Source organism: Myotis brandtii, unplaced genomic scaffold (genome assembly GCF_000412655.1).
Source record: "Myotis brandtii unplaced genomic scaffold, ASM41265v1 scaffold743, whole genome shotgun sequence".
NCBI classification, from domain to species: Eukaryota; Metazoa; Chordata; class Mammalia; order Chiroptera; family Vespertilionidae; genus Myotis; species Myotis brandtii.
In genome coordinates, this window is record NW_005370960.1 from 1,698,045 (window position 1) to 1,711,119 (window position 13,075).

At 48.6% G+C, this 13,075-nt stretch overlaps 2 protein-coding genes across 2 annotated transcripts in view; both read left to right on the top strand.

The window, feature by feature from the left end:
• The first annotated feature begins 491 nt into the window (after window positions 1-491).
• DDX56 (DEAD (Asp-Glu-Ala-Asp) box helicase 56) overlaps window positions 492-13,075 on the top strand; it is a 19,265-nt gene continuing 6,681 nt past the window's right edge. Inside the window, exons 1-2 of the mRNA XM_014530539.1 lie at window positions 492-611; window positions 751-756. Of these exons, the coding sequence (XP_014386025.1) occupies window positions 492-611; window positions 751-756 (126 nt within the window). The remainder of the gene's footprint in view (window positions 612-750; window positions 757-13,075) is intronic.
• On the top strand, window positions 7,038-10,512 carry TMED4 (transmembrane p24 trafficking protein 4). The gene is made up of 5 exons (XM_005882874.2): window positions 7,038-7,413; window positions 7,533-7,633; window positions 7,777-7,902; window positions 8,372-8,518; window positions 9,494-10,512. The coding sequence occupies exons 1-5, from the start codon at window positions 7,287-7,289 to the stop codon at window positions 9,641-9,643; spliced, it is 651 nt and encodes a 216-aa protein (XP_005882936.1). The 5' UTR covers window positions 7,038-7,286; the 3' UTR covers window positions 9,644-10,512.

The following is a 13,075-nucleotide window of genomic DNA, read 5'->3' on the forward strand; positions in this document are numbered from 1 at the left end:
GGTGGGACGCCCGGGCCTTCGGTCGGTGCATCGCGGCCTTTCACCCCACGCAAGTGGGCATGGCTTTAAGACGTTATTTTACTTATGGCTGAGGAAGTGGAAACAGTGTGACCGGGACCCCTCTGATCGTCCGATGCAGCCCTGTTTCAGTGCGAATATGTGAAAATAAGTCGTGTTAGGCCTGAAGTCCGCTGAATGGTAGCCGGTCACGCAGGGAGGAGGCTCGTCCGTGCGGCCGGAGTCTGCCGTCCCGTTCCGACCGGCGCGCAGCCTCCGGCTCAGGAGCCGTGGTGGGCGGTCGTGCGAAGCTAGGACTTAACCTGCTCGGTCTCCCCGAGTTTATCTTTGATGCTTTTTGGCAGGTGATACTGGCTTTCCTCTTTGCAGTTACGGTGTTTTCATTGTCATAAGTGGTCCCATGTAAAGATACGTTAAGTATACATTAGTATCAGAAGGTGGCTGCTAAGTATACATTAGTATCAGAAGGTGGCATGCCAGTGATTGACACGGGGAAGTCCGAGCCACGCCTCCCGAGTGGTCTGTGTACGTTCGCAGCAACTCCAGACCCGGACTGTGCCCTGGATGCGGCCGAGGGTCCTGGGGATGACCAGGCCGGATCCGACCGCGGGGAGCTGACGTGGTGGTCGCACAGAGGACACACATGGCTGAATCTGCGCCAGGATTCAGGCTGGGACTATGTCACTCGCTCGCGGCTTAATAGGGACTTAGAGCAATTTCTGAAAGGGACAGGAAGGGGTGTCTTGTTTGTTTTAAATTGGGAGCACAGTGTACATGCTTGTACAAAGTTGGGCTGATGTGTGGGATCAGGGTCTGGAGACTGGGAGAAAGTGAAGGAACAACCTCAGCATGTTTTTCCCCCCTTTTTAAAAAATTGTGGTAAAGTATGTATATGAAAATACTTGTCATTTAAAGTGTACAATTCCGAGGCATTAATTACATTCACAGTGTTGTACAGCCATCACCACTATTTCCCAAACTTGTTCACCACTCCAAACAGAAACTCTGTAGTAAGTTTTGAAATCCAGAAGTGAATTCTCCAACTTTGTTCTTTTTCAAGATTATTTTGGCTATGTGGGTCCCCTCACAAATTCATATAAATGTAATGTTTGGCTTTTCCACTTCTGCAAAAAAGGCTGTGGAAATTTTGATAGGGATTGTGTTGAATCTGTAGATTGCTTTGGTAGTATTTACATTTTAACAATATTAAGTCTTCCAGACCATGAACATGGGATGTTTTTTCCACTTATTTGTGTCTTCTTTAATTTCTTTCAGCAATGTGTTGTAGTTTTTGGTATACAAGTCTTTTACCTTGGTTAAATTATTCCTAGGTATTTTAGATTTTTGGATGCATTTGTAAATGGAGTTGCTCTCTTAACTTCCTTTTTTGATTATTCATTACTGATGTCTTGATTATTGTGCATTGACCTTGTGTCCTGCAACTTAACCGAATTCATTTATTAGCTCTAGTAGTTTTCTTTTGGATTCTTAGGGATTTTTCCTACATAGGATCATGTCGTCTGTCAATACAGTTTTTCTTCTTTTACAGTTTGGATGTCCTCTGTTTCTTTTTCTTGCTGAATTGCTCTGGCTAGAACTTCCAGTACTATGTTGAATGGAAGTGGCAAGAGTGAGCACCCTTGTCTTGTTCCTGATCTTACAGAAAAGCTTTTCAGTCTCTCACCATTATGTTTGCTGTGGGTTTTCGTAGATCTCCTTTACTGTGCTGAAGAAGTTCCTTTCTATTCCTAGTTTTCTAAGTAGTTTTGAGATGAAAGGGTTAAATGCCTTTTCTCCATTAATTGAGTAATGATGTTTTTCTCCCTTTTGTTCTGATATTTCTCATGTTGAATTATCCTTGCATTCATAGGGCAAATCCCACTTGGCCATGATGTGTAATCATCTAAAGATGCTGTTGGATTTGGATTACTTGTATTTTGTTGAGGTTTATTGTTATTTTTTTGTTATTGTTATTGAGTTTTGCATCTATATTCATAAGGGATATTGGTCTAATTTTCTTATGTTTTTGGCTTTAGTATCAGTGTATTGCTGGCCTTCTAGAATAGGTTAGGAAGTGTTCCCTCCTCTTCAGTTTGTTGGTAGAGCTTAAGTAGGATTGGTGTTAATTCTTCTTTAAATGTTTAATAGAATTCACCAGGGGAAAAACAACAACAACAAAAATTCACCAGGGAAGCCACCTGTCCCCTACCAGTTTTGTTTCTTAATTATGTTACTTTAGGTAATAGTTTGAGTGTTTATAGGAATTTGTCCATTTCATCTAAATTATCTTATTTGTTGATGTGCAATTGTTCACCGTATTCTCTCATCCCTTTTATTTCCTTAAGGTCAGAGGTAATGTCTCTACTTTCATTTCTGATTTTAGTGACTTGTCTTTTTTTCTTTCAGTCTAGCTAAAGGTCTGTCAATTTTGTTCATCTTTTCAGAGAACCAACTTTTACTTTCATTGACTTTTTGTTTTATCTCTAATTTTTATAATTTTTTAAAATCCTCACCTGAGGACATGTTTGTTTGTTAGTTATTGAGAGAGAGAACATCGATATGAGAGAGAAATATCCATCAGTTGCCTTCGGCCCTAGCCCCAAACCTGCAACCTGGGTATGTGCCCTGATAGGATTTGAACACACCACCTTTTGGTGTACAGGATGACATGCCAATCAACTGAGCCACACTGGCCAGGCTATTTCTATTTTTTATTTGTTCCTTTCTTCTTCTATGTTTGGGTTTATTTTGCTTTTCCCCCCCCTTTTATTCTTCAAAATGTAAAGTGAGGTTACTGATTTGATATCTTTTTTTAATGTAGACATTTATGACTGTGAATTCTCCTCTGAACACTGCCTTCATTGCATTCCATGGCTTTTGCTCAATGTGCTTTTTCATCAAAGTATACATTCTTCATTCATTGAACAATATTTATACTAGATGGGTTCTAGGTGCTGGGGACGACCCTCTTCTTACAATCCAATTGCCCATAGCTGTTGCCTGAGCTCTCTGTTCATACTGAAGTTAAAGCCTCATGGTGGCTGGTACCATGGATCTGTCTCTGGCCTAATGGTGTGAGCTGGGCTCTCCCTGGAGAAGAGACCTGGGTTCCCCAAGATATGTGACCAATGCTGTGGCCCTGCCAGCAGGTGAGCGGAACCCAAGGCAGTTGCTGGGCGTGGAGGCCACGGGGGCATAGGCTACCAAGGAGACAGAACTGAACCTCACATCACCTTGCTTGGCCCCGGAGGATGGCTGGTTAGTCAAAGACGGATAAGATTCCTCAGGGAGGAACGACCTAAGACAGGCACAGTCGCAGAGGGGCCGGCAGGAGAGAACTTGGGGGTCAACAGAGGTGGGGCACAGATCCTCACCCCCCCAACTATGCAGGGGCTTGAACACTCGCCCCTTCTGAGGAAGGTCTCCTGTCCCCATGGCTGCTTCCCGCTTCCCACGCCCAGCTCAGATCGGGACCCAGATAACAGAAAGACTTGGCCCAGCTCAGATCGGCACCCAGGTAAAGACAGAGACTGGCTGACAGCAGCTGCCCTCTCACTACAACAGGACTTGTTTCCCATTTCTACCTTGGACCACAGGGAAAGGGGCAGCTGAAGGAAAGGGCTGTGTCAGGATGCTGCCTTCTTCCCTTTCTTCTACTTTTTTCTAAACACTGCCATGACTTGTAGTTCTTTTGCTTTCTCTTCTTTTTCTCTCTACTACCCTCCATCTTCCATATCAGCTGGCCCAGAGGGCACAGCTTACTCCTCGGACACCGACACCACCATCAAGCACGGCCCTGATGGACCCTTTGATGTAGCCCTTCAACTCGCTGATGCTTCGGGAAGCCCATCGCCAATGACGCTGCCCGCTAGCCAGATCAACAAGGACAACCAAACCACCGACTTGAGGACAGCTGAAATCCCTTGACTGAAGAGGCCAGCAACCTTCTACAGGAACAAGGCTCCTTGTGCAATCCATCCACTATGTTTTTAGCTATGCTTATTGTCATTGCTTGCCAGTCTTCTTCCGAGTCTTAAACAGCCCAATCTGAGAGGTGGCCACTGATTTGCATGCGCTATCCTTTAAAAAATAAAAAAGGGGGAATTTGCCGGAAGCCGGTCCATCCTTGCTGCTTGACACAGTCGCTGCAGGAAAGAAACATCTGCACAGCATATGTTTCAAGGGACCTGGCATATATAGCATATTGTTCTTAATATGTTTGCTCTCCTTAGTGCCATGTGTTTTAACCAAGGTCACCTCTCCGAGAAAGGTTGTTTCCCCAGGTGGGGATTTTTCCCCGAGGTTAGGGAGGGGATACAACCCCTTAATTAAGTGCCAGGCGGGTAGTTAAGCTACATAATCTTTACTCCCTGGAATGGAGATAAAAAACGCCCTAACCTTTGTAATAGAAATTGACAGGATTAAAATCGGCTGGTATAAATACAGATGTAACAAGACAATAAACATCAGATCCTGATCAGTTCCTAACCAGAACTTCGCTGGAGATCCCGACCAGAACTTTGGCTGGAGATCCTGGCTAGAGGTCCTGACTAGGCTGCTGATCAACTGAAGGCTGTCTCCGTGTCATTCCTTCTTCGCCGACTCCGTCCACACCTTTGGGGACCCCTGGACCTGCTGGGGTCGGACCCCAACAAGAAACAGGCAGTATTTACATTGTGATGGAGCTGCCCTTTAGGGTAAATCAACATGACAGCAATTGTTGGTTTCAAATCCATAAAATGGTAGTGTGATAGAGAATGGTGGTAACACTACTTTAATTTTTAAATTTTATTTTAAATAGGTAACATATACACATGGTTTGAAAATAAAAAAGATATTAAAAAGTCCCTGGCTGGTATGGTTCAATGGGTTGGAGCGTTGTTGCATACGCTGAAAGGTGGTGGGTTCAATTCCCAGTCAGGGCACATGCCTGTGTTACTAGTTCTATCCCTAGTCAGGCACGTGAGAGAAGCAACCAATGGATGTTTCTTTCTCCCATCCTCTCTCTCTAAAAAAAAATTAAAAAGAATAAAAGGCACCTGGCTGGCATAGCTCAGGCCTGTGCGTTGACCCATGAACTAGGAGGTCATGGTTCAATTCCCAGTCAGGGCACATGCCTGGGTTGCAGGCTCCATCCCCAGTAGGGTGCTTTCAGGAGGCAGTCAGATCGATGATTCCCATCATTAAAGTTTCTAATTCCCTCTCCTTCCTCTCTCTGAAATAACATTAAAAAAAAAAGGCAACCGCCCTAACCAGTTTGGCTCAGTGGATAGAGCGTCGGCCTGCGGACTGAAGGGTCCCAGGTTCGATTCCAGTCAAGGGCATGTACCTTGGTTGTGGGTGCATCCCCAGTAGGGGGTGTGCAGGAGGCAGCTGGTCGATGTTTCTCTCTCATCGATGTTTCTAACTCTCTATCCCTCTCCCTTCCTCTCTGTGAAAAATCAATAAAAAAATATATTAAAAAAGGCAACCTGTTGAATGGGGGAAAATATTATGAAAAGTTCAAGTTTGCAAAATCTCTCTTGCACCTCTGCTACCTTTTACCTCATTATCTGCTGGCCTGCCAGACTCCTTTCCTGCCAGGAGTAACTATTTGTAGGATCATGAGGCAACGGGGTATCAGTAGTGAGAGCAAAGGTGGAGGGAATTCAGGGCTTGGAGAGTGGCGGTTTACCAACTAGAACAGAAGTATTTCTATTTTAATCAGTACAATCATACTGGTGTATGTTGACTGAATATTCCCGTTACCTGTAAGTAACCTCTTATATTAGAGTCTGTTTTCCAGTGTTTTTTCATCAAATACAAACACCAAAGATAATGTACTCTCTCTGCACCTTGCTTTTCTTTTCTTTTTAAATCCTCACCCAAGGATATTTTTCCTTTTTTTTTTTTAGAGAGAGTGGGAGGGGGAGAGACACAGAGAGAGAGAGACATGGATGTGAGAGACACACATCTATTGGTTGCCTCCAACACGTGCCCAAACTAGGGCTGGGGATCCAACCCATAATCGAGATACATACCCTTGATCAGAATCAACCTGGGACCCTTCAGACCAAGGGCCCATGCTCTATCCACTGAGCCAACTTGTTAGGGCTGCACCTTGCTTTTTAAACTTAGCAATATATCCTGGAAATCTTTCTCTGTCAGTTTATAGAGAGTGTCCTCATTTTTGTCCCAGTTACATAATTGCATAGTTTGTGTTGTGTGTGTTTGTGTGTGTGTTGTTTTTATTTTTGGGGGCGTAGCTGATCCTGTGCCATGTATTGGCTGGGGCAGCTCCTCCAGTGACTGGCCGCTCAGTAGGGTGGGGTGTCAGCTGGGTTTCAAGAGTGAAAATGGAAGCCGGAGGCCCAGGCTGCAGCCATGGGTGGCCAGTCCACCCCTCGATGGGAAGAGCACGTGGATCCGGACGGGGCGGCGCTGTCGCACGGGTCTCTGCAGACTCTGCCACCCACAGGGCTCCCCCCCCCCCCCCCCCCGTTGTTCTTCACTTTAGGTTTTTAAAGGTTGAACCCAGTGTCCTGTGTTCTGGATTGGCTTTATCATTTCCTCATGATGTCCTCTAAACGTCTTCGTTTCCTGTAAATCGCAAGACAAAATGCCGGATTCAGATTAAACATTACAAAAGCATATTGTACCATTGGTGATCCTTATGTTTTACAATCAACTTTTGCCAGGACAGGATAATTTTAAAAACTAAGAGCAAATCATTCCTCAAACAAAATACCCTACTCTAGGGGCCTAGAGGGTTCTCTTTTGCCAAAGCCCTAAGAGGGCTCACAGGCCCACCGGACCCTCCCACGCCCATCTGAGACCGCTTTCCCCCTTCCCCGCCTCCGTCCCGCTTCAGTCCCAGCCCTGACCTTACAACGTATCCACTGCCACCGCGGGCTGACAGAGGGAGGGGGTGGAGGGGGGCGAGAGAGGCGGTTCAGCGCATGCGTACTCCCCGCGCCGTCACGTTGCGTCTACTGGTGTGGTGCGCAGGCGCGCGCACGTACGCTGGAGAGAAGGTGCGCGTTGGCAGGTGTTGGTACTGGACTACGTCACTGAGGGGCAAGAGGACCACCCCGCCGCCCCGAGCGTTCCGCGCATGCGCAATCTCCGCCTGCCCCGGCTCTTTGGCCTGAAAGGCGCGGGACTGGCGTCAGAGTGCGCGCTCTGCGTCGGGTTGAGCCGTGTCGCCTGGAAGCGGGGCGCAGGCGTGCGCATGCGCGTTGCACCGAGGGCGCTCGGTGACAGGTGTCGATCCCCCAAGGCGGCTCGCGATGGGGTGGCCCGCGTTGCTGCTGCTCTCGCTGTGCGCGGTGGGCGTCCGAGGGCTCTACTTCCACATCGGCGAGACCGAGAAGCGCTGCTTCATCGAGGAAATCCCCGACGAGACCATGGTCATCGGTCAGGCGGCGTGGGGGTGGGCAGGGCCCTGCGTGTTCCTCAGTCGCGGGCCGCGGTCCCCTTGGGAGTGTGGGAGCCGGGCGGTCGAGGCGCCTTGTGACAGCTTTGTCGCTCCGCAGGGAACTACCGCACCCAGATGTGGGATAAGCAGAAGGAGGTCTTCCTGCCCTCCACCCCCGGTCTGGGCATGCACGTGGAGGTGAAGGACCCCGAAGGCAAGGTAGGTAGGGCCACCCGCAGGCTGTGGCCTGGGCGCCCTGCGGACGGCGTCAGGCAGCCCCTCTCCAGAGCCCTGGGGGTAGGGGGGTGGGGGGCGGAGCTGGGAGGTCAGTGCAGGGGCTTCCACTGACCGCTGTGTTGCAGGTGGTGCTCTCGCGGCAGTATGGCTCGGAGGGACGCTTCACCTTCACTTCCCACACCCCTGGGGACCATCAGATCTGCCTGCACTCCAACTCCACCAGGATGGTGCTTTTCGCTGGCGGCAGACTGGTAAGAGGGTGTTCTTCATGCCCGGCGGCGTGGTGCAGGGCTTGAGCTGCGACCTATGACCCAGGAGGTCACCGTTGGGTTCCCCGTCAGGGCACATGCCTGGGTTCAGGCTGGATCCCTTGGGGGGCGGGCAGGAGGCAGCCGATCCATGATTCTCTCCCATCAATGATGTTTGTGTCTCTCTCTCCCTCTCCCTTCCTCTCTGAAATCAATAAAATAATATTTTTTAAAAAGGAAAAAGTTCTTTCGCTACAGCTCAGAATCTCTCACTCGGTTCCAAAGTTCTGATTTATCTCCATCGTTATTTGTGACCCGTTGTGGCATAGTCACAATTGGGGAGACCTGTTGCCCCTCTGTCCCATAGTCAGGGACAAGAGCAGGTGGCATCGTCTGGAACAGGCTGTCTGAGGCTCCCCAACTCCTGTTTCTTACCCTGTGGCTTTGGGGCTCTGACCCCGTGTCCTTGTAGCGTGTGCACCTAGACATCCAGGTTGGAGAGCATGCCAACAACTACCCTGAGATTGCGGCCAAGGACAAACTGACAGAGCTGCAGCTCCGAGCCCGCCAGCTGCTCGATCAGGTGGAGCAGATCCAGAAGGAGCAGGACTACCAAAGGGTAAGGGCATGTCGCTGTACTGGGACCTGCCAGTTGCCCTTTATACCCACCACACCCACTGGGGTTTCTGCTTGGGGCCTTCCCAGTGAACTGTTCAGAGAATGGAATGGAGGGTATTGGTCTAGAGCAGCGATTTTAAACCTTTTTCATCTCATGGCACACATAAAGTAATTACTAAACTTTCTGTGGTACACCAAAAAATATATTTTTTGCTGATCTGACAAAAAAGTAGGTATAACTTTTTGTTTGTTTTTTGTTAATCCTCACCCCAGGATATTTTTTCCATTGATTTTTAGAGATAGTGGAAGGGAGTGGGGAGGAGCTGGGGGAGAGAGAGAAACATTGATGTGAGAGAGACACATTGATTGGTTGTCTCCCAACCAGGGCTGTGCCGTTGACTCGGAATCGAACCTGAGACCCTTCGGTTCCCAGGCTGACACTCTAACCATTGAGCATGCCATCCAGTGATTCATTCATACTGGATGGCTGTTGTTGGGTTGACTGTTGTCATTTATTTATTTGACAATCTAGGGGAAAAGAGGTCAGTGTCCCGCCTAAAGTCAGGTGTTGCATCTTTTAAAAATTGTTGCTGCACGACGGTTGAAAATCGCTGGTCTGGAGGGCTCTTTTTAGGCTCTCACCGCCTAAAGTCAGGTATTGCATCTTTTAAAAATTGTTGCTGCACGATGAATTGAAAATCGCTGGTCTGGAGGGCTCTTTTTAGGCTCTACACAATAGAGTAAAAATCTAGGCATCGTCTGTTCACCTTGGGATCTGGCAAGAATTGGAAGGAGCATGACTCCATCCCAGTGGGGATGCTTCCCGAGAGGCCGCACGTCACTCCCGTGGGGCACTCCCAGTGGTCGGGCAGACAGGATTTGGTCCCATGGCTGAGTAGTCCTATGGGAGGGGGTGGCTTACACAGCCAGGACCGGCTTTCCCTGCACATTTAGTCCTGCGTCTGCTGTCCCACAGTACCGTGAAGAGCGCTTCCGACTGACCAGTGAGAGCACCAACCAGAGGGTCCTGTGGTGGTCCATCACTCAGACCGTCATCCTCATCCTCACTGGCATCTGGCAGATGCGGCATCTCAAGAGCTTCTTTGAGGCCAAGAAGCTGGTGTAATGTCCTCTCCGAATGACCCTCCCTCTCACCTCAGTTATTGATACTTTCCCCACCTAATACCTTATCCACCCGGCTTGTGAGGGAAAAAAAGAAAAAAGAATATAAACCACATTGGTTCCCTGGCAACAGAGCATCCCGATCAGCCACTTGCTCACAGTGGTTCTCAAGAACACAGGGCATTGGTCCAAGCTTTCAAAGATGTCTTGGGGTTTGTGCACGGTCGGATCTGACCCAGGACTAGGTCTCACTTCTTTCACCTCCAGTGATTCCCCTGCATCCTGTCACCAAATGAGCAAATGACAAGTCCTCTTGTGACTTCTTCATCTACTCATGCAGTAAGCGATGGCAATGCCCCAAGAGGCCCTGCCTCCCTGCTCCCGTCAGTCCTGGGCTCTCCCAGTGGCTTTGTGAATGTAAATAAGGGGCAGAGGCCCTAGAGGATTGAAATGTTTTTCTATATATTAGAACTATTTTTTGATAAAGTATATATTTTCTTTCCTAGTTGAAGTGTTAACTGCCTATACGACTAGCTGAAAACACCAACGCAGCCCCCTTGCATTCTGTCTGTCCACATGTTTTTGATAAGTACCGTGGCAGCTCTCAGGATTTCAGCCGTCTGTGGGCCAGAAAGCAGACGTCCCACTGCTATTGAGGCCTTAGAGAGGGCCAAGCAGACTCCTCTGGGACACTTGCGATTTCACCAGACAGGGCCTCACTAAGAGTGAGGTTGTGACAGCTCGCACAAGGCAGGGCACTCTTACCCTCCCTCTCCCCTTGACCTGTATTTAAGCTATGGCAAATGTTTTCATGGAACCAGGTTTGGTTCTTTATACAGATTTTTCCAGTGAAATAAAACGTGTTGTACTAGCTGTGTTTGAAATGAAATGAGAGGTTGTGGGCAGAGTGGAGGCACACAGGTATGGAGGAAGGGCTGCTGGCCTGGACTGCCCCTGCAGCCGCCTCGAGTGGACTATAGCGTGTGGGCTCATGGTACTGGGGCTTGTCCTAACCTCAGTCCTGGGATGTGGGTGGACCAGTGGTTGCTCAGCCATTCACATGGGTCAACCAAGTAGAAACATCGGTAAGGGATCTTAGGAAGCGCTGAAGTCCCAGGTCGTAAGTTTAAGCAGATCCCACTACAGGTCCCTATGCCGTCTTCTGTAGGAAACAATGCCACCAGTTGCCCATTCTTGACATGTTTATTTCATGGTTTTATTATTTATCTGACCTACAGAACTAAATTCTTAATGTTTTTTTCTTTATTTCCTATATTATTCCACATATGTACTTGTTTTTACTTGTAAAAATATATGCAATTTAGATTTATGGGCATTGTCATTGAATATTTTTGTAATTATTTTTGAAATTCTACATTCTAATTCTGGATGGCCATGTTATCCCAGTAAGGGGAAATGCCGTAATTGATATACCCAAAATTCTTTGGATATTTCGAATAGTTTCCAGTTTTCTTCATGTTACAGTAAACAAGGAAACAGAAGGAGCTGGCTGGCTGTGTAGGCCACTGGCCTGAGGCGCTGGGGGAGTATGAGACATGTTGGAAAGGGAACCTGTGTCTACCCTGTGGCTGTTACTAGGAATCCAGCCAGTAAAAGAGCCTGGAGTCTGGGCTGTGGGAGGACAGGAAACTCCAGGTGAGAGCTGAGGCTGGCTTCAAAGTGCCAGTGGTAGACACGATTGCATCTTGTTTTGTTAATCCTCACCCAAGGATATTTTCCCATTGATTTTCTTAAGGGAGAGTGGGAGAGAGAAGGAAAGACAGAAACATCAATGTGAGAAAAACACATTTATAGGTTGCCTCCTGCACGAGCCCTGAGCAGGGCCTGGGCTGGGGCGGAGCCTACAACCAAGGTATGTGCCCTTGACCGGACTCGAACCCGGGACCCTTTGGTCTGCAGGCTGACGCTCTATCCACTGAGCCAAACCAGCGAGGGCAACACAATTGCATCTAAATTATGTCGATAGGTCAGTCAGTCTTGCATTTCTCCTGTCAAGTTTTGATGGGAAGGGGGGTGGAGTGAAACAAATGTGGGACTAGCTGATGGGGCAGGTGAGGATTTCCATACCGCTGTGTGGTATTCACAGACATTACACCCTAAAAGTTTTTTTTAAAAAATATGTTTATTCATTTCAGAGACTGGAGAGGGATAGAAACATCAATGATGAGAGGATCATTGTTTGGCCACCTCCCACATACCCTCTCCTGGGGAATCCCACAACCTGGGCATTTGCCCTGACCAGGAACCAAACTGTGACATCCTGGCTCAAGGGTGAACTCAATCACTGAGCCAAACTGGCTGGCCAGGCCTAAAAGTTTTTAAAATTCAGTTCGGCTCACAAAACTGATTAAGCAGGTTTGTGTTTGGGGTCACATGAGAGGCAGAAGGACGGCCTCCAATGATGTCCATGTCCTAATCCCTGGAATTTGTGAATATGTTACCTAACATGGCAAAGGGGATTATGGGTGCGAACAGCTGATTTTAGAACAGACTGTCCTGGATATTCTGGCTGTGCCCACTATCCTCACAAGTTTCCTTAAAAGTGGAGGAGGGAGGCAAAGGAAGGTCTGAGGGGATGTGAGGACTCAACCCACTCGCTGTGGCTGGCTCTGAAGACAGATGGAGCGAGGGGCCGTCAGCCAAGTTGGGAAAGGCAAGACAAGTTGTTCCTCTCGCGTCTCCAAGGGAATGCAGCTCTGCCAACAGCTTGATTTCAATTCCGTGGGACCTTGTCAGACTTCTGACCTACAGAACCATAAATAAATTCCTGCTGTTTTAAGCCACTAAGCTATGGTAACTGTTGTAGCAGCAATACCCAGCTAATACAGGTGGGAACCAAGAATCCCCATTTTTTTTTTGTCTTTAAATATATTTTTATTGATTTCAGAGAGGAAAGGAGAGGGAGAGAGAGAAACATTAATGATGAGAGAAAATCACGGATCCGCTGCCTCCTGCACGCCCCCTACTGGGGATCGAGCCCGCAACCTGGGCATGTGCCCTGACCGGAATCGAACCCGGTACCCTTCACTCTGCAGGCCGAGGCTCCATCCATCGAGCCAAACCGGCCCCCCCCCCCCACCTTTTTCCCCCCAAACTATAAGAAAAAGTGTATTTAGAGTCAGAGGAAGAAGTGAGCCATAGGGGAAATGGCCCCAGGAAACAGGTTACAGAGGAGAAAAAAAGGGGGGGCCCTGGAGCTCAGGAGAGAGGGAAGCGCCCTGGGGACACGGACCCGCACTCAGCCGAGCTGTGCGGTAGCTGACGGGCAGCTGGCGTGGGAAGCCCGGACAGACCACCTGCCTGTCTCCTGCTGCTCATTCTTCCACCCTCGTCCGGCAGACCCTTCGCTGGAGCCTGTCCCTGGACGTCTGAGCCCCGCACCCAGCCAGCCTCTGGCCTCCCCGACGCCGCTCCG